The sequence below is a fragment of the Arabidopsis thaliana genome, chromosome 3 (assembly GCF_000001735.4).
Source record: "Arabidopsis thaliana chromosome 3, partial sequence".
In the NCBI taxonomy this organism is placed as follows: Eukaryota; Viridiplantae; Streptophyta; class Magnoliopsida; order Brassicales; family Brassicaceae; genus Arabidopsis; species Arabidopsis thaliana.
The window spans coordinates 586,041-605,875 of record NC_003074.8 but is presented as its reverse complement, the minus strand read 5'-3'; the positions used below and the strand labels follow the sequence as shown (position 1 = coordinate 605,875).

The window sequence follows — 19,835 nt, the reverse complement described above, 5'->3', positions numbered from 1 at the left end:
TTTAGCTTTTTGATTTCCATTCTCAGAATGAAAAAGTGTGCAGCTATAATTGACATTGTCTATGTAACTATGTAACACATAATTGACAAAGAATAAGCAAAACCGGGAAAATTCTATCGTAATTTTTCTGACCAGAACTAAACCGAGAAAAATCCATAACCGAACCAAATCTTACCTAAGAATCATCATTCATCACCCACGTATCGGATAAAAACTCACCTCCTACCTAGAAATCATCACCCAAGTATCGGATAAAAACTCAAGATCAAGAACGCAAATCAGATTGACAATTACGCAATCTTCTAGTTATAGCTAAGAAAATTCCATGTCATTTTCAGAAAACAAGATGTCCGTGCATACGTACTTTGCAAATCATCCGGACCTAAGGTTTCCGCTGTTTATGTTCGAACAGAAACAGAGTACTTCATTTCAAACAATAAGAACTAATCTTGATGATCTAAAACTTGTCTGAAAAAAGAAATAGAGGTTGTTGATTTAACATGACTACAAAGCTATTTAAGATTCGCTAAACCAGATGACATCAACAACATGATAGATTTTGGGGTAAGAAGTAGCACATTACACTCTTTAACATCAAAAGATAACAAATTTTATAAAATTCAAACATAGAGTTACTTCTTCAAGCTTCCCCTGATACCAGGTTTAGGTTTCGATTCAGCTACTGGTGCTAAAACAGCATGGAGATTCACGAGCTTTGATTCCTCATAAATGATATTAGGATGCTTCGATTCGTGATGGATCTGCATCGTCTTAAGACCTGGAGCCGTAATTTTGCAATGAGGACACTCGTACTTAGCGTGGCCTCCTTTCTCTTTTCCGGTCCGATCAGCGATTCCAGCTTTTCCTCCGCCTCGATTAGTCAACGCAGCATCGATCTTCGCTTGAATCTCCTTCGCTGTATGCTTCTTTGGCTTGGCCTTACCAGTCATCTTCAATGGCGGCTAAAAGGGATGAATTTGCCAGGAAGGGAGAAGCCCTAACCCTAACCCTAATTTGTGCTCTACTCTTCTGATTTAGGACGCGAGAGCCGATATGAATATATATACTAATTTTATTTTTAAAAATGGAAATAATCTTATCTGATTTTGTTTTTTGGGGTGTTATAGTGTGTGGAGAGGTGCATGGTAATGACTGTGGACCTAAATAAAATAAAACGCAGTAGGCAGAAACGCATCAGTCATCACCACATGCGACACACCAACACCAATGTCTGCTTCTTCTTTATTTAATCTCCCATTGATTCGCCTCAGATCTCTCGCTCTTTCGTCTTCTTTTTCTTCTTTCCGATTTGCCCATCGTCCTCTGTCATCGATTTCACCGAGAAAGTTACCGAATTTTCGTGCTTTCTCTGGTACCGCTATGACAGATACTAAAGATGCTGGTATGGATGCTGTTCAGAGACGTCTCATGTTTGAGGATGAGTAAGTCTTTGATTTTTGATTCTCTCTACTTTGATTTCAGTTTTTGGGTGTTGCCAAAATTGTACCTTTGTCTTTAAGTTGTGTTCTCGAACCTGGTTTGTCTTCGGCGTTTGGTCGGTGAGAAAATGGAAGGAAAATTGACTAAATTAGGTTATGGGAGTTGGAGTTTTTTTCGATTAACAATGGTTTATGAACTTAGGTGTGTTGATTAGTTGACTTTGATGTAATAGTAACTTGGCTCCATTGATTTGTTGACCTTGATGTAAAAGTAAAGGATTTTGGATTTAGTATTTGTCAGGGGTTCCTTTTCTGATTATTGGAATCAAGCAAAAAAAGTCAACGCTTTAGTGTCTCCTGTGAAAGATGTCATAGTTTTGGGAGGAACATAGTCAAGTTTAGCTATGTTTTTGGCCAAAAATGGATTCTTTGGATATATTTTTGTTTGTCTCCTTTTAGACTTAATTTTACGATTATGATGGTTGATCTTTTGCTTTGATGGAAGTGTTTCCTATAAGTTTTAGACTTAATTTTACCTTAATTTATTGATCCATCTCTTCCTTTTCAATCTTGCTTGCAGATGCATTCTTGTTGATGAAACTGATCGTGTTGTGGGGCATGACAGCAAGTATAATTGTAAGTGAACTTTGTTCTAGTCTCGTCCTATCACGTAGTGTTATGCAGTAAAATTCATGTGCTTGTTTGCCTTTCTCCTATGACTGAACTCACTGAACTGGATTGCTGTTTTATCTTTTTCTATGCCCCTATTCAAGATACTGATACCTTATCAAATCTGCAGGTCATCTGATGGAAAATATTGAAGCCAAGAATTTGCTGCACAGGGCTTTTAGTGTATTTTTATTCAACTCGAAGTATGAGTTGCTTCTCCAGGTATGTACATATGCTTGCTTTGAAGTCTAGATAAGTCAAGTGCTGTATACAAATGGATCACAGGCGTGTGACTGGGCATGGCTATGTCATATCTAGAATCACATTTTTGAAGAGAAAATTAATTTCAAAAATATGGGAGGTTAGATCATAGGCTTGATTCTAGAGATTTTCTTGCACATGTTGGGTGTTGCTATGATGATGGGATGCTCTCGTGATCGTAGATGGTTGGTGGGTTTTAATAATCTGGCTCATATGTCATCTGACTGGTTTCTTCTCGTTTGAACAGCAAAGGTCAAACACAAAGGTTACGTTCCCTCTAGTGTGGACTAACACTTGTTGCAGCCATCCTCTTTACCGTGAATCAGAGCTTATCCAGGACAATGCACTAGGTGGGTATCTACTGGCAAAACAATTTAGTACTTCTTTTTACTATCTATGTAGAAAACTGTAGCTTTTCTCAACTAGTGACCTCACTGTTACTCATCAGGTGTGAGGAATGCTGCACAAAGAAAGCTTCTCGATGAGCTTGGTATTGTAGCTGAAGATGTACCAGTCGATGAGTTCACTCCCTTGGGACGTATGCTGTACAAGGCTCCTTCTGATGGCAAATGGGGAGAGCATGAACGTAAATACCATTTCTCAAGACTCTTGGTTCCCATTTTCTTGAACAGAATAATAAAACCTTAAGCTTCTTCTGTGTTGGCCTTCCTTTTGCAGTTGATTACTTGCTCTTCATCGTGCGAGACGTGAAGGTTCAACCAAACCCAGATGAAGTAGCTGAGATCAAGTATGTGAGCCGGGAAGAGCTGAAGGAGCTGGTGAAGAAAGCAGATGCAGGTGAGGAAGGTTTGAAACTGTCACCATGGTTCAGATTGGTGGTGGACAATTTCTTGATGAAGTGGTGGGATCATGTTGAGAAAGGAACTTTGGTTGAAGCTATAGACATGAAAACCATCCACAAACTCTGAACATCTTTTTTTAAAGTTTTTAAATCAATCAACTTTCTCTTCATCATTTTTATCTTTTCGATGATAATAATTTGGGATATGTGAGACACTTACAAAACTTCCAAGCACCTCAGGCAATAATAAAGTTTTCGTTTTTATCTTAATTAATGAATGAATGTCACAAAGTTTGTGAGATGTACAAAAAGCGTCGAGGAAAAGGATAACAAGGAAACAGAGTCGAAACCAGAGAAAAGGCAACGCAAAGATTCCTTTTTTCGAAGCTTAACGACAACCCACCTTCCATCTGATTTAAGTAAAGTTAAAAGTCACTAATTTAATATTATTGAACGACCGAAACAAGTATGTTGATGACTTTGTTCTCCTTTAAATTATCATCACTTCATTTCTCAGAGATTTACGCACACAGAGTTCTCTTCTTCGTCCTAGTTTCTTCTATTCCAGGTAAATGAAATAAGATTCGATCAAAACCCAGATGGATTTTGAAATAGTTTTCTTGTGAATTGAATGAAAAGTGTGTATCTTTCCTTCTGGGTTTTGATTGATTGACTGAGAATATATATGATCACTTTATCTAGACTAATCTCGATTTGTCTTTTGCTTTCTGTGTTTGAGTAATTTCTCGTAAATCTCATATAATCAAATCCCCAGATTACTTGTTTTGATCATAATTCTTGATTCAGGTGAGAAGAAAAAATGGCGTTTGTGACCACTGCGGAAGTGTGTGACGCGAATCAAGAGATGATTCGAAGTGGCCAGCTCCGAGCTCTGCAACCCGTTTTTCAGATTTATGGTCGTCGTCAAATATTTTCAGGTCCAGTAGTTACTGTTAAAGTCTTTGAAGACAATGGCTTAATCCGTCACTTCCTCGAAGAGAAAGGTATTAATGATTCTTGCTTATAAAATTCAAAAGACTGAAACTTTACTCGTAGAGCTATGAACTTTCAGAGTATCTTTGACATGGTTTATTGGTATTGTTACATTTTAGATTCAATTCTTGTGTTACTTACTTGTCAAATAGTTTCAATTGTTCTTTGCTTGAAACTATGTTTGAAGAAGTCTTAAGATCATCTCTCTATGATTTAGAACTACTGCTCAGTGTTTATATACTTCTTCAGTCACTTTGCTAATCAAGTTCTTGAATACTAGAGACGAGATAGGTCTTTCAAAAACCCGAGTCAATAAACCAATCTGTTCTCTGTAGCATTCACATCAAAAGCTCAATAATGTTTTAAATGTTAAAACAGGCAATGGTAGAGTTCTTGTGGTGGATGGTGGAGGGAGTTTACGCTGTGCGATACTAGGAGGAAACCCGGTCGTACAAGCGCAGAACAACGGATGGGCAGGGATCATAGTGAATGGATGCATCAGAGACGTTGATGAGATCAATGGTTGCGACATTGGAGTGAGAGCTTTAGCTTCTCATCCAATAAAGGCTAGTAAGAAAGGACTTGGTGAACAAAGAGTCTCTTTGAACATTGCAGGCACTCGGATATGCGATGGCGAATGGCTTTATGCAGATACTGATGGTATCCTTGTTTCTCAGATTGAATTATCCGTTTAAAAGGACACAAGTGATGTTGTTGATTTGTTAAAATCTGTAAGCTACTACTTTTGTGCTTTGTGTTTCTGTAATGGCTATCAGAGTAAAAGTTGGCTTCTTTGAATATGATTATTGAACTATTGAATCCGTTTCGAGTTGATAAAAAAAAACATTTCGTAAAGTGAAAATTGCAAAAAGATCCTTGAAGTATCCATACAAGCATTTTTCGTAGATCAATTTCCAATAACTGGATACTTCGAGGGTCATTTTGCAGTTTACCAATTTTCTAAATCCGCCTTCTTGCAATTTCACAGTGCTTCGTTTTAGGTCAAACACAACGAAAGACAGAAAACCCTAATCACTCCGGCTTCAGCTCTGTGTGTGATAATGGCGGCGGAGAGATCGTCCATCACTCTCGGAGGGAAAGGTTCTTCTTTATCTTCTTCCTCCGTTTACAATGTTGCTTCCGGCGTCGCTAATGTTCGAATTGACTCTTCTGCGATCGAGAGATTCTCCACTAGAAACGTTCCATCGATCAAAAGGAGCTCCTTTGGTATCCCTCAAGGGTTAACGAACGAAGAAACTCGAGCTTCTCTGGCTGTTCTCTTAAACAAGCTTATTTTGTCGACTTCTGGTCCTCCTTCTTCATCCACCGCTCGTTCTGTTCTTCCGCTTAAGATTGTTGAGATTCTGAATTTGAAGGCTGAGAGTTTGGAATTGGGTGAGATTGATGTGACAGAAGGGGAAAACATTGTGTTGGAGAAGTCGTGTGCTTCGTTGATTGGGATTTGTTCTATTATAGATCACAAATCGACGACTCTTTCACAGATTGTGGATTCTGTTGCTGCGTTGAGTTGTGAGGTTACAAAGGCTGATATAGCTTCGTTTAGCTTGTTGGATTCAGGAGATGGGAATGGTGATAAAGATGTGATTGGTGTTGCTGGTGATCTCAAGGTTTTGCTTAACGGGTATAAAGGTACAGGGAAATTAGAAATAGAAGAGATTTCGAAAATCCCTTGGATTCATGGGAAATTCAGGTATGTGGTGAAAAGCGTGCACGCGGATGCTAGGAGAGAATTGAATTCCGGTGTTAAAGGAGGCAAAACTGGGTCTGGAAACACTGGGATTGGTGAGGCTTTAGGAACAACATTGTTACCTTTGTTAACGGCGATTAAAAACTTGGGAGTGTGTTCGTTCCTTCGTGCTAAGCTTTGTTTTGAGAAGATTGTGGATGAGAATCTGAAGAAATGTTTATCTGAAAAGATCTGTGTTGAGAATGAGAATCTAAAGAATAGCTATAAGTTAGCTTATACTGCTCATTTGGAAGAGGATTACTGCAGGTTTGCTCACAAACTGAATGAGTGTCTGGGAATTGTATGGAGAATTGTTGGTTTGGAGGCAGTTGCTGCCTTTTTTGCTCTTGCTGGTGGAGAATTGTTTGTTCAGAAGAGCGGAGATGCGGACAAAGAAGAGTCGAAGACCGATAAGAAAAAGAAGAAGAATGAGAAAAAAGCAGTTGTGGGAAAGGGGACAAGCCTAGTTATCCAGTTTATCAAAGATAGATTGGTGAGTAATGACGCAGCAAGTGATGGTGACCAGATGCATTCATTGATGCAATGTGGGGAGCAAATCTTAAATCTTTTCAACCCAGAGGGTCGCAGTTTTGATAGCTTGTTGGATAAAGTGAAAGAGATTGTAGAAAGTAATGAAAATAGGAGACTTCCCAAGCTTCCAAAGGTAAATTACAATCTCGTATATGGAGAAGGTTTAGGCCTCAGAGTTAATTTCTGATTTGTTTCATTCTATGACAGGGAACTCGAGATTTCGCTAAAGAACAAATGGCAGTCCGAGAAAAAGCCTTTTCAATCATACAAAACGTTTTCAAGAGGCATGGTGCAACTGCACTTGATACTCCTGTTTTTGAATTGAGAGAGACCCTTATGGGAAAGTACGGAGAAGACTCGAAATTGGTTTATGATATTGCTGATCAGGTAGAACTCTTCTTGGCTGCTGTAATATCATCAGTTTATGTGATGATTTGTTTGTCAAAATTTGAGCTCATATGGATCTATTAATTGCAGGGTGGAGAGCTTTGCTCTTTACGATATGATCTAACTGTTCCATTTGCACGGTATGTGGCTATGAATGGAATCACATCATTCAAAAGATACCAAATAGCAAAGGTGTACAGAAGGGATAATCCATCTAAAGGGAGATACAGAGAGTTTTATCAGTGTGATTTTGATATCGCTGGTTTGTTCGAACCAATGGGACCCGATTTTGAAATTGTCAAGATATTAACTGAACTCCTCGATGAGTTAGAAATAGGAGATTATGAGGTAATAACTTAAGTTGAAAGTCTTAATCTTTCCTGGTTGGTTTTTTCTTTGGCTATGTTCTTAATTCTGGTTTGTTTAAATAGGTGAAACTGAATCACCGCAAGTTGCTTGATGGAATGCTGGAGATATGTGGAGTACCACCTGAGAAATTCAGAACCATCTGTTCGAGTATCGACAAGCTAGACAAGCAATCGTTTGAGCAAGTGAAGAAAGAAATGGTGGAGGAGAAGGGCTTGTCTTCAGAGATTGCAGACAGAATTGGCAACTTCGTTAAGGAGAAGGGAGCTCCTTTGGAGCTGTTGTCTAAACTGAGACAAGAAGGGAGTGAGTTCTTAGATAACCAGTCATCAAGAGAAGCTCTTGATGAGTTGAGTATCATGTTTGAAGCTCTTAAAAGATCAAAGTGCAGTGAGAGAATAGTCTTTGATCTAAGTCTAGCTAGAGGTCTTGATTACTACACCGGCGTCATCTTTGAAGCTGTTTGTATAGGAGCAGAGGTAAAATCCCGCATTTTGGCTTCCTGCAATTCAATTAAAGAAATTGTAGTGTATGGCCTTTGAATTCTTCTTTCTGCAGGTGGGATCAATTGGTGCTGGTGGGCGATATGATAACCTTATAGGAATGTTTGGAACAAAGCAAGTCCCTGCGGTTGGGATGAGCCTGGGAATCGAGAGAGTGTTTAACATAATGGAAGAACTTAACGAGAAACAGAAACAAGTAACTTGCCAAACCCTTATGCTGTTTGTCGACCTTGTTTTAAAAGAATGGTTTTTGAAGTTTGTGTTATTTGCTATGAATATAGGTGATTCGACCAACGGAGACACAGGTGTTGGTTAGTATAATGGTGGATAATAAACTAGCGGAAGCAGCAGAACTGGTAAGTCAGTTATGGGGTGCTAAGATCAACGCAGAGTATCTAGTGAGCAAGAGGAAAGAAAAGCATTTCAATCGTGCAAAGGAATCAGGGATTCCTTGGATGGTGATGGTAGGCGAAAAAGAACTCAGTGGAAGTTTTGTGACATTGAAGAAGCTCGAGAAGGGAAGTGAAGAGAAAGAAGATCAAACATGTACTAGAGATCGTTTCGTGGAAGAATTGAAGAAACTACTCTGAGTCGTTGAAAAGAAATGAAAGGTACACACACTCACTCCTGGTTCGATGCCCAGACAAAAGGAATCACAGTGTTTTGCATTCTTTTTTGCTGTTTTCCTTGGTTTGTTTGATAATGGTGTTTTGCATGACTCATGATTGTGGAGACAAGAACTTAGAGATTTTGATGTTGATGAAGTTTTCCGTATTTAACTAATTAGAGGAGATATACGTAAATGTTAAGCCAATTATCAGAATTACGTTTCTTTCAAAAAAATCCTTATCCCTGATAACCTAATCTGCGATCTTATCAGAAAAAAGAAAGAAAAAATAAGTAGGAAATGAGGTGGAAGAATATAAGACCGAAAAGAGAAAATAAAACACAACAGGTAAGGTTGTCTCCAAAAATAAAAAAAGTGATCTGCAGATCTGTGTGATCGCATTTGCATGAGATGAGAGGAAGAAAGATGGTACGTGTTGGTTTCTGTACCTCTCTGCCGACATGTGGTGGCTTCAAGTAACTAAGGTCACTTGTGTATTCACATCTCACGTTTCCATTGACTATTGTCTCTACTCATTTTCGATTCAACTACTGAAAATATTTGGTAAGAAACAAACAGGCGATTTACCATCCCCTACTGATCATTTATATAAAAAAACAATGAGTTCTTTGGTTCCTTAAATAAGAAGAATTCACGGTGGTTATTCTTTTATATACAATAGTTTACTAAGCGATACAATAATTAAATCTGATAAAGAGTCTCACCCTCATGGGATGATTGACTGATTGTGAGACCCTAAATATGATTTTGATCTAAAAATAAATGATCTGTTTTATTGAATTTTCACAATTTTAATAATTCTTCATATTATATATTGATGATATTCTAGTGGATGTCGGAAAATTATGTGTAAGAAACGTCTTATCCAAGCCCATGTTAATTCTGCCAGCCTGAAACAAAAAAAATATAAATATTTTCATACATTAATACGTAAAAAATAATAAAATAATGATTCATCAGAAAGAAAAAAATCTGATAACATAATTTTTGGATGTATTATTAATATAGTTTTTTTATTATTAGAGAGAGTGACCCATCTCCATTACTGTTTCTATCTCTCTCTTCTCCATTCTCTCTCTCTATAGAGACACACAAAAGTAGAAAGACGAAGAAGAAGAGAGAACGGGTTTGTAGTTGGTGGTTGCGTTTCTTTCTCGTTTATATTCTTCTTTCTTTTTTGTTTTCATCTTTCAATTCCTTTTTTTCTTTTTTGTTTATAATCTAATCGACGCACGAACAGAGCAATCTCAAGCTCTTCTTCTTCCCCACAATTGAATCTGATTCTGAGATCCTCTTACCTTCTGTTTGATCTCTCTGTTTCCTGGTGAGTCTCCTTTCAGCTCGAATTCGAATTTGGCAATTCGATATTAACAAGTTTAGTTTTTTTTTTCTCAATGATTCTTCTTTTGATTGGTTGCAGACGAAGGAGATATTGTAGAGAAAGAAAGGGGTTCTCATGATTCTCGTGTTTTGAGTCTCTTTCCAGTATAAATTAAAACTTACACTTGTCTTTCTTTTTCTTTTTGGTGGAAATCTACGTAGATCTGTTCCTTTTTTCTCATAAAACTTTTGGGTTTAAATTTCTGTACAAATAAAATATTTGTAAGAAGAAAAAAACGTTTTTTTAAACAAGACTCGAAAAGGGTCAGACCCAGAAGTCTCATCTTTTACCTTTTTTCTTGGTCAGCTTTGAAAGGCTTCATCTTTTTTTTATTCCGTTTTTTTTTTCTTCATTCAATTTTGACGATTTGGGTTTAAAAATCACTGCTTGTGTATGTATGTATACTGGTTGTTGACGAATTAGATTTTGCTCAAAAGGGTTCTTGCACAAAGTAGCTGGAACTAAATTTTGAGGTTTGTTTCTTACAAACTAAATCATCATATCATCCTATTACTCTTTGTGGTGATCATTGGGATCTAAAGACGGGTTTTGTCTTCTTACAGAGATCTCTTTTGCATAGTTTGAATCATCATTGCTCTTTCCGGTGAGAATTGTGATCTAAAGGTTCAATCTTTCTCGCTGGAGGACCGTCGGGGTGATTGTACCATTGTTGGTCTGGAGTGCCTGCTCAATATAATCAGGGCCCTTAAAATGGGGTCCTGTTTATCTGCAGAGAGCAGGAGCCCTAGACCGGGCTCTCCTTGCTCTCCTGCTTTTAGTGTGAGGAAGAGGAAGAACTCTAAGAAGCGACCTGGTTCTAGGAACTCTTCCTTTGATTACCGGAGAGAAGAACCGTTGAATCAGGTTCCGGGCCGGATGTTCTTGAATGGATCAACTGAGGTTGCTTGTATCTACACTCAACAAGGCAAGAAAGGGCCTAATCAAGATGCCATGGTTGTTTGGGAGGTTTGTTAGATCCTCAAGTCTTCCCCCTTTTTTTTTTTTTATTGTTTCTAATTTGGGATCTGAGGTCCTATTGTTTCTTCTTCACTGATTGTTTCCTGTTTTCGTGCTCAGAATTTTGGTTCGAGGACAGATACAATCTTCTGTGGAGTGTTTGATGGACATGGTCCATATGGTCATATGGTTGCAAAGAGAGTCAGAGACAATCTTCCTCTCAAATTAAGTGCTTATTGGGAAGCAAAAGTACCAGTTGAAGGTGTTCTTAAGGCAATCACCACCGACACTGTCAATAATGTAACCAACATTAACAACCCTGAAGATGCTGCTGCTGCTGCTGCTTTTGTCACTGCTGAAGAAGAACCTAGGACATCTGCTGACATGGAGGAGGAGAACACAGAAACCCAACCGGAATTGTTTCAAACGCTGAAAGAGTCGTTTCTTAAGGCTTTTAAAGTTATGGATAGAGAGCTTAAATTCCATGGAAGTGTTGACTGTTTCTGCAGTGGGACAACAGCTGTAACCTTGATCAAGCAGGTATTGTCTCGGTTTGGTATGTTCAAAGTTTAAGTCTTATTCATTGTTTCATGATCTTTATTATGTATCCTCTGCAATATTGCAGGGTCAGTATCTCGTTGTTGGAAATGTTGGGGATTCCAGAGCTGTAATGGGTACAAGAGACAGTGAAAATACTCTTGTCGCTGTTCAACTAACTGTGGATCTTAAGCCAAATCTCCCAGGTTGGATTATCTTATGTGAATGTATGATGTTGTCCTGTGGATGTATGATGGATCCATTAATCATGTTTATTGGGTTTTTTTTTATTCCCTCAATTGAACTTGCAGCTGAGGCAGAGAGAATAAGAAAGTGTCGAGGACGAGTGTTTGCTCTTAGAGATGAACCTGAAGTTTGTAGAGTTTGGCTGCCAAATTGTGACTCACCTGGACTTGCTATGGCACGTGCTTTTGGTGACTTTTGCCTTAAAGATTTTGGCCTAATCTCTGTGCCTGATGTATCTTTCCGTCAGTTAACCGAAAAAGATGAGTTTATAGTGTTGGCTACAGATGGGGTAAATACTCTCTCTCTCAGACACATATCTTTTCTATTTGCAATTTTTGCTGCTCACATTTCTTTCTATTGTGATAGATTTGGGATGTTCTCTCAAATGAAGATGTAGTGGCGATTGTAGCTTCAGCTCCATCGCGCTCCTCTGCAGCAAGAGCTTTAGTCGAGTCTGCGGTCAGAGCTTGGAGATACAAATACCCGACTTCCAAAGTCGATGACTGTGCCGCTGTTTGCTTGTATCTAGACTCCAGCAACACAAACGCCATATCTACAGCTTCTTCCATCTCCAAACTTGAAGATGGAGAAGAAGAAGAACTAAAAGCCACGACTGAGGATGATGATGCATCAGGACCAAGCGGTCTAGGCCGTTCGAGTACTGTCAGGTCGGGGAAAGAGATTGCTCTCGACGAAAGTGAAACTGAGAAGCTGATAAAAGAAGCGGATAACTTGGATTCAGAACCTGGAACAGAGTATTCTGCACTTGAAGGTGTTGCAAGAGTTAATACACTTTTAAACTTACCAAGATTTGTGCCTGGAAAGTGAATAGAGAAAGAAGAGTTGAAGTGAAGAAGTTGAGAGGTGATTAATGATATCAAATAAATCACCCAAGACAAGGTACTGTGTCTTTTTGTTCTTTTGTTTTTCCTTTTCAACTTTCTTCATTGATCTCTATTCTTTTTTGAGTCATAATTCATTGGTTTTGGAACCTAAATTTTTGTCAGTTTTGTCTTTGGTTTATGTCTTTCTCTCTTGTTAATGTTTATGTTGTTTTTTGGTCTTGTCAGTAAAGAAGAGTGAAAAAACATCACATCATGTAATAATGGCTTGTGTCTGTAATTCTGTGAATCCCCTCAGGCTTAATTTTGTCAGTCTGTTGGGACAATTTCCTGTTTCTGTCTTTTCAAAAAGCTCCAATTCCAGTTACAGAATTTGTGTCAATCCCTTTCTCTCGATCATGAAAGTGGCAATTGTTTTTCAAGAAATGGGAATCAGTTCCTTTAATGATAAACAACAGAAGGAATAAACTTTGTCCCAAGAGGGTTTTTATCTGAAACTATAAAGCAACGTTACAGAAGAAAGGAATTAAGAGAGAAACAAGTGTAAGAAGTTTTGTAATAGCTAAAGAAGACGACCATGAGAGGTTGTGAGCACCAACAGTATAGATTGCTCCACTTTCTTCATCCTTGACTTGTATTCCTCCTGAGCCTGTGTGATTCAGTATTTCATTACAGTCAAAACACACCTAATACATCAAATCTCATAGAATTTGTGGCAATAAAGACAAAGATAGGATTTGTAATGCTTACAGTTGTGATTGGTCCATCCAATGACTTGGTTTTCGATATCGTAGACAACTAACTTGTTAGAGAGGGCCATGTCTGCGCAGCGAAACAAATCAACACTCAAATTTTTTCAGCAATTTCAGGATGAAAGTCATTTTTAAAAGAGATATATGTACCTCCAAGAATTGTTAATGAAGCTCCTCCTTTAGTCTGCAATCCACCATTTTGCCAGCCAAAACACCATGTGTCTTCCTATAGTCAGTTTTTTATGTCAGAACAAGAAAACAAGAACACGAAGTTAGAAACAGGAACAAGACTTACTCGAACTTGGAATAGATATTCCCGAGGATAAACCGCCAATGAAACAGACTTGTCAAACTGAAAAGTGACAGTTGGGAACCGATCTAATCTGTGAATTTGACAGAAAATTTCAGAGGGTCAAAACATCAAACATTATATACTAGGTGTATAAAATCAGTCATTCCATCAGATTCAGCTAAATCCAACTCCATTTCAATTCCAAAAGCAAAAACTAGTACATTTCCAGCAAATAACAGTACCATTTCAAACATTCTCACTAAACACCAAGAATGACAAAGCGATGAGTTAAATTCTTACTTGTCTGTATAATGGAAACAAGTAAACGACTCTTGAACTGTATGCAAAGTAAGCTCTGGATGTGAAGCCAATATCTGATGGAAACTCAAGGGAAAAAAACATAAGTGTTAAGAACTTTGTAAAATAAGACAGAAAGAATTCACAAGTAACAGAATATAGTACTGACCTCATTCAGTAACGGGTTATAAACAGCATCAGGAAGATACACCAGAGTTGTACCACTATCAATAATAACTCCTTTGTCATCTCCCGAATCAAAAGCATTCGAAGAAAGTTCTAAAACTGAATTACCAACTTCAATTGCATTGAGGTTGACACTATAGTGAGCTCTGTGAAAGAGTTGCAAACAGTGTAAGAAATTCAAAACTTCTTGACAAAGAACCAAAGAAGAAGAGCTTTAAGAGAAAGGCATTCACTTACGATTTAGAGAGCATAGGTGTAGTCTTTACTTTCGGCGACACGACTTCTCCAATGGCGAATATACCACCTCCATTGTTGTTATCCAAACAATGCGCAAAAGACCTTTTGACCTTTCCTTGTGAAGCTAGCTGCGATATAAACGATGAATTTGATTGTCCAAATCCCATTATCCCATCAACCGCAGCTTGTGACTCTCCGAGCTGACCAGACTGTTTAGACCCACATCTGTATAAGAACCACAAATAACAGTGATTCAGAGATTTGCAAGCCACAACAAGCTACAAAATTCATAGAAGAATAAAGCTGTTTTTCCTTAAACTAACCCGAAGATAATAGTTCCGTTGGTGGAACCGGTTTGACGATTTCCAGTAACTAAATCCAAATGAACAACATCTTTCACCAAGTATCCATTAGTTGAACTCCCATCGCCATACATAATAACATACTGACAAGTAGAACCTGAGTGACACTCAGATCTTTGGTTAACGTAAGAGCAAAAGTTGTCACTGCACGAAACAGATTTTGCAGTGGACGAAGCATCCACATCATAAGGTGTCAGCTCTACCTGAAAGATAATGAAACTATGAAACTGAAAACATAATGTAACTTAGAGTTCTGTTTTTTTTTTTGGAGGGATAGAATTGATGGTATATACCAGATCACTTTTCCTAGGACATCTGATGCAACCAGCACAATTCACCCATAAGATATCACTTCCTGTATCAACTTGAACATGGAAGTCTCTTGATGGAGTTCCGAGTCCGATTTTAGCGAAGTATAAACTGAAATTAAAAACAACAAACATAAAGAACAAGAATCAACATTTTACCGTAGAAGACACAAGAAGAAGACCATTTCATAATGAGTCAAGAACCAATCAAAGAGTTGAGAATCTCAATAGATTCAAAAGCTTTGTTTTTTCTTCAGATTCCACATTTAAAAAAGACAAAAAAAATCCGACTTTTTGTTAAAAAATTCCCAAAATTACAGGTTCTGGTAAATGGCGATTCGAACCCAATAGACTCAGGCTGGCTATCGCCGCCGAGAGGAATATCGATGGCGGAGAGGAGTCTTGAGTGACGGTGGACGTCGTGAGCTCTGAGAGCTCCAAGATCTTTTACTCTTTTTCCGGCGAACTTGCTTCGAACTTCAAATACCAAATTCTCCGAAGCCGTCGCCGCCGTCGAGAATTGCGGGTCAATCAGCAACGCCGCCGACAGCAAAATAGCCGACAAGAACCACTGTCTCCGCCTGAGATCCATGACCGGAGATATCCCTAACTAAGTTAGTTGAGAAATCCAAACGAAAAAAATGAAGAGAAGAAAAAAAGCAAAAGAAAGAAAAGTATAGTTTGGCGGTGGAGTACGATTTAGGACAAAGAAGAAGAAGAAGAAAAATTGGTACTTTCCAAATAAAAAAGTATTTTAATCATTAACTAAACAACATTTTGAAATTAATTTAAGACTGGCTAGAAAATTATGTACTATATAATAAGATTCCATGACTACAAAAAAAAAAACTAATTAAATTTCAAGATTGTAATAATTATTTAAAAAGAAAACTGAAATAACTGCTAGAATACACTTTTGGCAGCTGTAAATTATTTTCACTTGTATAATTCATTTTTTCACATGAATATGCATTGTCACATTATTAGGCTCATTTTTAACATTTTTTTACCGTCTAATGTAGATTTTAACAAACAAACAAAAATCGACTCTAGATGATAATGAGTAATGATAAAATCATCAGTTGTCATAAATTGTAGGATTCAAAACTGTTTTTGATCACAAATATGAGAGTTTTCCTTAGATACAAAACTAGTAATCACTGAACTATCATGCATGTTGTTGGTATTTTGTATTTTAGTCTAAAATAGTTAAATTTATGGAAAATAAAAGAATTCATGTTTGTCTCATCATTTTGAGGGACCGAACCGTAATTTCGCAGTAAGAAACATAAATATCAATCTTAATTCCTCAAGAATTCTACACCTCCCGTTCCATCTATCACGAAAACAAATAATTACAGTAAGTACCCCCGAATATCCTTGTTCATCCGAAGCAATTCGAGGATAATACCGTCTTTTTCTCTTTAAAATCCAATTAACATAAAATAAATATTTGCTCAGTCCGTTGAGACCTCACACACACTCTCTCTCTGATCATTCAACTTTTCGAAATTTTGCTTCATCGTCTTCGTCATCGTCTCTCTGTTGAATTCCTCAAACAATGCCTCTTTCTCTCCGTCTTTCTCCTTCGCCGACGGCTTTATCTCCGACTACCGGAGGATTTGGTCCATCGAGGAAACAGTGCCGGATTCCTTACTCCGGCGTCCCGACGACGAAGATTGGTTTCTGTTCTTTGGATTCTAGGAAAAGAGGAGATTCCTCTGTTGTTAGGTGTAGCTTAGAAACCGTTAATGTCAGTGTTGGTCAGGTGACGGAGGTCGATAAGGACACGTTCTGGCCCATCGTTAAAGCCGCCGGTGAAAAGCTTGTCGTACTTGACATGTACACTCAATGGTACCTACTATCTCTTCTATGCCTCTCTCTGCTTTGAAATTTTTACCATTCGACATCTCTGATTGTATATAGCGGAATCGATGAAATCAATGGCGTTGCGATGTCGAATGCTTAGATTACCAATTGATTTGAATTTTGATACTAATCAAAGTTTCCGTGGCTTTCAACTAAGATTGAAAAATCTTCTCAGTTAGATTCTTCTGCAGATGTGGTTCATTTAGATTCCATAGTGAATGTTTTGGTTTTGATGTTGGTAGTCTTTAAAGAGAGTTTCAATTCAAGATGTTCTATTCTTGGATACCTTATGCAGGTGTGGTCCATGTAAAGTGATTGCCCCTAAATACAAAGCTTTATCAGAGAAGTACGACGACGTTGTGTTTCTAAAGCTTGACTGCAATCCAGATAACCGGGTCTGAGTTCTGCTCTTTTATCTCTCTTCTTTTGGTAACTCGGTTTTCCTAAACCATATATCAATTGAACCATAGCTAGTAGCAGCTAAGGATAATCAATACCTGTTTTTGTTGTTGCTACTACTACCTGTCTTTGTTGTTGCTGCTAAGCCATTGAAACTCTTCATTGGTGCAGCCATTGGCAAAAGAGCTAGGAATAAGAGTGGTTCCAACTTTCAAGATTTTGAAGGATAACAAGGTTGTCAAGGAAGTGACCGGTGCAAAATACGATGATCTGGTTGCAGCGATTGAAACAGCGAGGTCTGCTGCTTCCGGATGAACCAGTCTCTCATGTCTTTACCATAATTGTTTGTATGTAATGTGAAATCTGGTGTTATCCCTATATATAGGTGATGAGGAAACGTCAGCAAAAGATTATCTTGTATGTGTAAAAGTTTCAAGAAATATGATCATGAAAATGATTATCTTTAGGTTTCCAGTTGATTCGGTCTGAAGGATTTCTAAGCAATTCGGAACTGAGTTTGGAAGATTCGGTGCAATGTGCACTAGCAAGTTTGTATTTTTAATTGGGGATATAGTTTGAAAGTTATGAATTACAATTGTGAGAACTAGCACAAGTCTTATAGAATTCATTCTTTACATAAAGCATCAACAGTGGGGTTCTTTATGAAACACAAGTGATTGACTTGACAGTAAGCTAGTCAAAAGACGAGATAGAAAAGATGGCAGTAACATATACCATAGTAGACAAGTGTGTTGGATGGGTTCTGCTTGATAACGATGTTTACATAACATGGAACTTAGAATGAAACCTGAATGCCCAACAAAGCCATTAGTTGTGAAACAAACTCCGGGTGTCCAGGCCATGCTGCGCCAGTTACTAGATTCCCGTCAGTGAAGCACCTGTCGATTGGATCTGGTTCTAGCCAAGTTCCTCCTCCAAGTACCACGTTCAGTTTCACGGCTGGATAAGCAGTGCATTTCCTTCCCTGCACCAGCCAGTGAACAGGTCACATAGAATAAATTCCTCAAACAACTTGTAGTGGCAAGAAAAAGGAGGACATAGTTAAATAAAATTAGAGCTACGAAGGAACAGTGCTGACCTTGAGGACACCAGCAGCAGCTAAGATCTGTTGTCCGTGGCAAATAGACGCAACTGGTTTCTCAGAATTCATGAACTCTTTAACTATGTTAAGGACATGTTCGTTCAAGGCCAGATATTCTGGTGCTCTGCCTCCAGGAATGACCAGAGCATCATAACTCGAGGAAACTAGGTCATCAAAGTTAGTAGTTAAAGCAAAAGTGTGGCCTGGTTTCTCACTGTAAGTTTGGTCACCCTCAAAGTCATGGATTGCAGTTGGGCAGCGATCACCAGCCTTCTTCTCTGGACAAACCGCATCAACTTGACATCCCAAAGCTTGAAGGGACTGGAAAGGCACTTTGACTTCATAGTCTTCCATATAATCCTGCAAAGGTCAAAAATTACCAAAAGTGTGATGTTCATATCAGGAGATTCAACGATCTTGATATCTTCTACCAATAAATTTAAAAGTGTGAGGTCATGATATTTGAAGTACAATCTAAAGCAAGATCATAGGCAAAACTACTGAAAACATAAATTCATCAGAATGGTAAGATTGCTTACCCCACAAAGAAACAAGATCCTTTTATTTGCTCCAGTTATTTTACCGCCAAGAGCCTTGACAAAAAGCTGGATAAATTCAGGATGACCCTCATATGTAGCTGCAGTAATCAAACTACCATCAACAACACAGACATCCGGAGTTATCGGTTCGACCCACTTGGCACCTGCAGCAACAAGGGAAGGTCCAACAGTTGCATAAGCTGTACATTTTCGACCATTGACTGTGTCTGCAGCTGCCAATATCAACTGCCCATGGCAAATAGAGGCAATGGGCTTGCCAGATCTTGAGAACTCTTTAACCAGCTCAACAACAGATGCAGTCAAGGCCAGGTATTCTGGAGCACGTCCTCCTGGTATAACCAATCCATCATACTTGCTAAGGTCAACTTCATCAAACGTTGCATTGAGCGTGAAATTGTGACCTCGTGACTCAAAATATGTCTGCAAATTCTCTCAGAAATACATCAGAAAAGTGTGCACAGCTTAAAGAAACTTGTCTACAATACATTCTATCATCCAATTCGAAGCTCAATTGGAATGAACCATTTCTAAATATAGTTACAATGGATCGTATATCAATAGATCAAGCAGCTACACATGGAGATCTAGAGAGGGAGAGAGAAACCTGGTGGCCACAAAAATCGTGAACGGCGGTGGGGCAAGAGTCACCAGCTTTCTTTCCGGGGCAGACGGTGTGGACGGTGATTCCGAAAGCTTGTAAAGCTTGGAACGGAACCATCACCTGAGAGAAGACGCCACACACTAATCAGCTGATATATATATAAGAACAAGGAAGAAATGGTATTAAGAAAAAGAAAAAAAAAAGTTCAGTAGCAGAGGAAGAAGATGACCTCGTAGTCTTCCATGTAGTCACCGCACAAGATTAAGACAGTTCTCGAGTTCGCCATTTTTCAGCAAGAGAGATGAAGATGGAGAGAGCGAGCGAGAGAGAGATAATGACTCTGACCGGAGCTATCTGGTCACGGCGACGTTTAGGGAGCACATGTGTCATGTGGTTTCAGTTTCACAAGTATGCCAGATTTTTTTTAAAAAAGAACAAAATTAAATTAAAAATACGTGAACGGCAGGATTCGAACCTGCGCGGGCAGAGCCCACATGATTTCTAGTCATGCCCGATAACCACTCCGGCACGTCCACATGTCTGTCTACAACTATCTATTATAATTAAATATACAGCTTAGC

General features: G+C 38.4%; 8 protein-coding genes and 1 non-coding gene across 14 annotated transcripts; 5 read left to right on the top strand and 4 right to left on the bottom strand.

The window, feature by feature from the left end:
- Positions 1 to 369: 369 nt before the first annotated feature.
- Positions 370 to 3,475, top strand: IPP2 (isopentenyl pyrophosphate:dimethylallyl pyrophosphate isomerase 2). Of its 2 annotated transcripts, none has more exons than NM_111146.4 (6): positions 370 to 1,442; positions 2,020 to 2,075; positions 2,239 to 2,330; positions 2,617 to 2,719; positions 2,818 to 2,955; positions 3,048 to 3,475. In NM_111146.4, exons 1-6 carry the CDS (start codon positions 1,228 to 1,230, stop codon positions 3,296 to 3,298), a joined length of 855 nt encoding a protein of 284 aa, NP_186927.1. In that variant the 5' UTR covers positions 370 to 1,227; the 3' UTR covers positions 3,299 to 3,475. The 2 variants fall into 2 exon arrangements, with proteins under 2 accessions (NP_186927.1, NP_001325698.1); NM_001337434.1 differs by having other exon boundaries at positions 1,132 to 1,641; positions 3,048 to 3,445.
- AT3G02790 (zinc finger (C2H2 type) family protein) lies at positions 380 to 1,091 on the bottom strand. Its single transcript, NM_111147.3, has one exon. It carries the CDS (start codon positions 948 to 950, stop codon positions 633 to 635), a length of 318 nt encoding a protein of 105 aa, NP_566182.1. The 5' UTR covers positions 951 to 1,091; the 3' UTR covers positions 380 to 632.
- Position 3,476: 1 nt separating the features above from the next.
- On the top strand, positions 3,477 to 5,027 carry AT3G02770 (Ribonuclease E inhibitor RraA/Dimethylmenaquinone methyltransferase). The gene is made up of 3 exons (NM_111145.4): positions 3,477 to 3,739; positions 3,979 to 4,175; positions 4,543 to 5,027. Exons 2-3 carry the CDS (start codon positions 3,992 to 3,994, stop codon positions 4,857 to 4,859), a joined length of 501 nt encoding a protein of 166 aa, NP_186926.1. The 5' UTR covers positions 3,477 to 3,739; positions 3,979 to 3,991; the 3' UTR covers positions 4,860 to 5,027.
- Positions 5,028 to 5,092: 65 nt separating this feature from the next.
- Positions 5,093 to 8,771, top strand: AT3G02760 (Class II aaRS and biotin synthetases superfamily protein). 2 transcript variants are annotated; one of them, NM_001337433.1, is made up of 7 exons: positions 5,093 to 6,575; positions 6,650 to 6,829; positions 6,920 to 7,177; positions 7,261 to 7,674; positions 7,754 to 7,894; positions 7,980 to 8,309; positions 8,579 to 8,771. In NM_001337433.1, the coding sequence occupies exons 1-6, from the start codon at positions 5,226 to 5,228 to the stop codon at positions 8,286 to 8,288; spliced, it is 2,652 nt and encodes an 883-aa protein (NP_001325800.1). In that variant the 5' UTR covers positions 5,093 to 5,225; the 3' UTR covers positions 8,289 to 8,309; positions 8,579 to 8,771. The 2 variants fall into 2 exon arrangements, with proteins under 2 accessions (NP_001325800.1, NP_186925.4); NM_111144.6 differs by having other exon boundaries at positions 7,980 to 8,771.
- A 542-nt stretch (positions 8,772 to 9,313) lies between these two features.
- On the top strand, positions 9,314 to 12,669 carry AT3G02750 (Protein phosphatase 2C family protein). Of its 3 annotated transcripts, NM_001035547.2 has the most exons (7): positions 9,314 to 9,650; positions 9,747 to 10,180; positions 10,271 to 10,673; positions 10,785 to 11,204; positions 11,290 to 11,407; positions 11,513 to 11,736; positions 11,814 to 12,669. In NM_001035547.2, the coding sequence occupies exons 3-7, from the start codon at positions 10,419 to 10,421 to the stop codon at positions 12,273 to 12,275; spliced, it is 1,479 nt and encodes a 492-aa protein (NP_001030624.1). In that variant the 5' UTR covers positions 9,314 to 9,650; positions 9,747 to 10,180; positions 10,271 to 10,418; the 3' UTR covers positions 12,276 to 12,669. The 3 variants fall into 3 exon arrangements, with proteins under 3 accessions (NP_001030624.1, NP_186924.1, NP_001030625.1); NM_111143.3 differs by having other exon boundaries at positions 9,380 to 9,650; positions 9,747 to 10,673; NM_001035548.1 differs by lacking the exon at positions 9,314 to 9,650 and having other exon boundaries at positions 10,121 to 10,673; positions 11,290 to 11,736.
- AT3G02740 (Eukaryotic aspartyl protease family protein) lies at positions 12,648 to 15,451 on the bottom strand. Of its 2 annotated transcripts, NM_111142.4 has the most exons (10): positions 15,068 to 15,451; positions 14,709 to 14,835; positions 14,377 to 14,618; positions 14,054 to 14,278; positions 13,800 to 13,962; positions 13,634 to 13,707; positions 13,337 to 13,424; positions 13,192 to 13,267; positions 13,040 to 13,111; positions 12,648 to 12,938 (listed from the first exon to the last, which is right to left on the bottom strand). In NM_111142.4, exons 1-10 carry the CDS (start codon positions 15,313 to 15,315, stop codon positions 12,787 to 12,789), a joined length of 1,467 nt encoding a protein of 488 aa, NP_186923.1. In that variant the 5' UTR covers positions 15,316 to 15,451; the 3' UTR covers positions 12,648 to 12,786. The 2 variants fall into 2 exon arrangements, with proteins under 2 accessions (NP_186923.1, NP_001325924.1); NM_001337432.1 differs by having other exon boundaries at positions 14,709 to 15,451.
- A 731-nt stretch (positions 15,452 to 16,182) lies between these two features.
- Positions 16,183 to 17,610, top strand: TRXF1 (thioredoxin F-type 1). The gene is made up of 3 exons (NM_111141.3): positions 16,183 to 16,577; positions 16,888 to 16,987; positions 17,163 to 17,610. The coding sequence occupies exons 1-3, from the start codon at positions 16,285 to 16,287 to the stop codon at positions 17,304 to 17,306; spliced, it is 537 nt and encodes a 178-aa protein (NP_186922.1). The 5' UTR covers positions 16,183 to 16,284; the 3' UTR covers positions 17,307 to 17,610.
- DJ1D (Class I glutamine amidotransferase-like superfamily protein) lies at positions 17,511 to 19,652 on the bottom strand. The gene is made up of 5 exons (NM_111140.5): positions 19,484 to 19,652; positions 19,258 to 19,374; positions 18,633 to 19,073; positions 18,091 to 18,453; positions 17,511 to 17,976 (listed from the first exon to the last, which is right to left on the bottom strand). Exons 1-5 carry the CDS (start codon positions 19,538 to 19,540, stop codon positions 17,788 to 17,790), a joined length of 1,167 nt encoding a protein of 388 aa, NP_186921.1. The 5' UTR covers positions 19,541 to 19,652; the 3' UTR covers positions 17,511 to 17,787.
- Positions 19,653 to 19,708: 56 nt separating this feature from the next.
- Positions 19,709 to 19,790, bottom strand: AT3G02715. The gene has a single exon. It is a non-coding gene; the product is annotated as a tRNA-Ser (tRNA).
- Between the last annotated feature and the right edge of the window lie 45 nt (positions 19,791 to 19,835).

Bases quoted from the DNA above. Each gene is read 5' to 3' on its own strand.
- AT3G02790 (NM_111147.3), bottom strand. From the start codon at position 950: ATGACTGGTAAGGCCAAGCCAAAGAAGCATACAGCGAAGGAGATTCAA.
- IPP2 (NM_111146.4), top strand. From the start codon at position 1,228: ATGTCTGCTTCTTCTTTATTTAATCTCCCATTGATTCGCCTCAGATCT. The intron at 2,076-2,238 runs GTAAGTGAACTT...TCAAATCTGCAG, and splicing joins GCATGACAGCAAGTATAATT to GTCATCTGATGGAAAATATT. The intron at 2,331-2,616 runs GTATGTACATAT...TCGTTTGAACAG, and splicing joins AGTATGAGTTGCTTCTCCAG to CAAAGGTCAAACACAAAGGT.
- AT3G02770 (NM_111145.4), top strand. From the start codon at position 3,992: ATGGCGTTTGTGACCACTGCGGAAGTGTGTGACGCGAATCAAGAGATG. The intron at 4,176-4,542 runs GTATTAATGATT...ATGTTAAAACAG, and splicing joins TCACTTCCTCGAAGAGAAAG to GCAATGGTAGAGTTCTTGTG.
- AT3G02760 (NM_001337433.1), top strand. From the start codon at position 5,226: ATGGCGGCGGAGAGATCGTCCATCACTCTCGGAGGGAAAGGTTCTTCT. The intron at 7,675-7,753 runs GTAAAATCCCGC...TTCTTTCTGCAG, and splicing joins CTGTTTGTATAGGAGCAGAG to GTGGGATCAATTGGTGCTGG. The intron at 7,895-7,979 runs GTAACTTGCCAA...CTATGAATATAG, and splicing joins TTAACGAGAAACAGAAACAA to GTGATTCGACCAACGGAGAC.
- AT3G02750 (NM_001035548.1), top strand. From the start codon at position 10,419: ATGGGGTCCTGTTTATCTGCAGAGAGCAGGAGCCCTAGACCGGGCTCT. The intron at 10,674-10,784 runs GTTTGTTAGATC...TTTCGTGCTCAG, and splicing joins ATGCCATGGTTGTTTGGGAG to AATTTTGGTTCGAGGACAGA. The intron at 11,737-11,813 runs GTAAATACTCTC...CTATTGTGATAG, and splicing joins TAGTGTTGGCTACAGATGGG to ATTTGGGATGTTCTCTCAAA.
- AT3G02740 (NM_111142.4), bottom strand. From the start codon at position 15,315: ATGGATCTCAGGCGGAGACAGTGGTTCTTGTCGGCTATTTTGCTGTCG. The intron at 13,708-13,799 runs GTCAGTACTATA...AGTTTCCATCAG, and splicing joins ATAACCCGTTACTGAATGAG to ATATTGGCTTCACATCCAGA. The intron at 12,939-13,039 runs GTAAGCATTACA...TGAATCACACAG, and splicing joins TGGATGGACCAATCACAACT to GCTCAGGAGGAATACAAGTC.
- TRXF1 (NM_111141.3), top strand. From the start codon at position 16,285: ATGCCTCTTTCTCTCCGTCTTTCTCCTTCGCCGACGGCTTTATCTCCG. The intron at 16,578-16,887 runs GTACCTACTATC...TACCTTATGCAG, and splicing joins CTTGACATGTACACTCAATG to GTGTGGTCCATGTAAAGTGA. The intron at 16,988-17,162 runs GTCTGAGTTCTG...TCATTGGTGCAG, and splicing joins ACTGCAATCCAGATAACCGG to CCATTGGCAAAAGAGCTAGG.
- DJ1D (NM_111140.5), bottom strand. From the start codon at position 19,540: ATGGCGAACTCGAGAACTGTCTTAATCTTGTGCGGTGACTACATGGAA. The intron at 19,375-19,483 runs GTCATCTTCTTC...GTCTTCTCTCAG, and splicing joins ACTACATGGAAGACTACGAG to GTGATGGTTCCGTTCCAAGC. The intron at 18,454-18,632 runs GTAAGCAATCTT...TGACCTTTGCAG, and splicing joins GGATCTTGTTTCTTTGTGGG to GATTATATGGAAGACTATGA.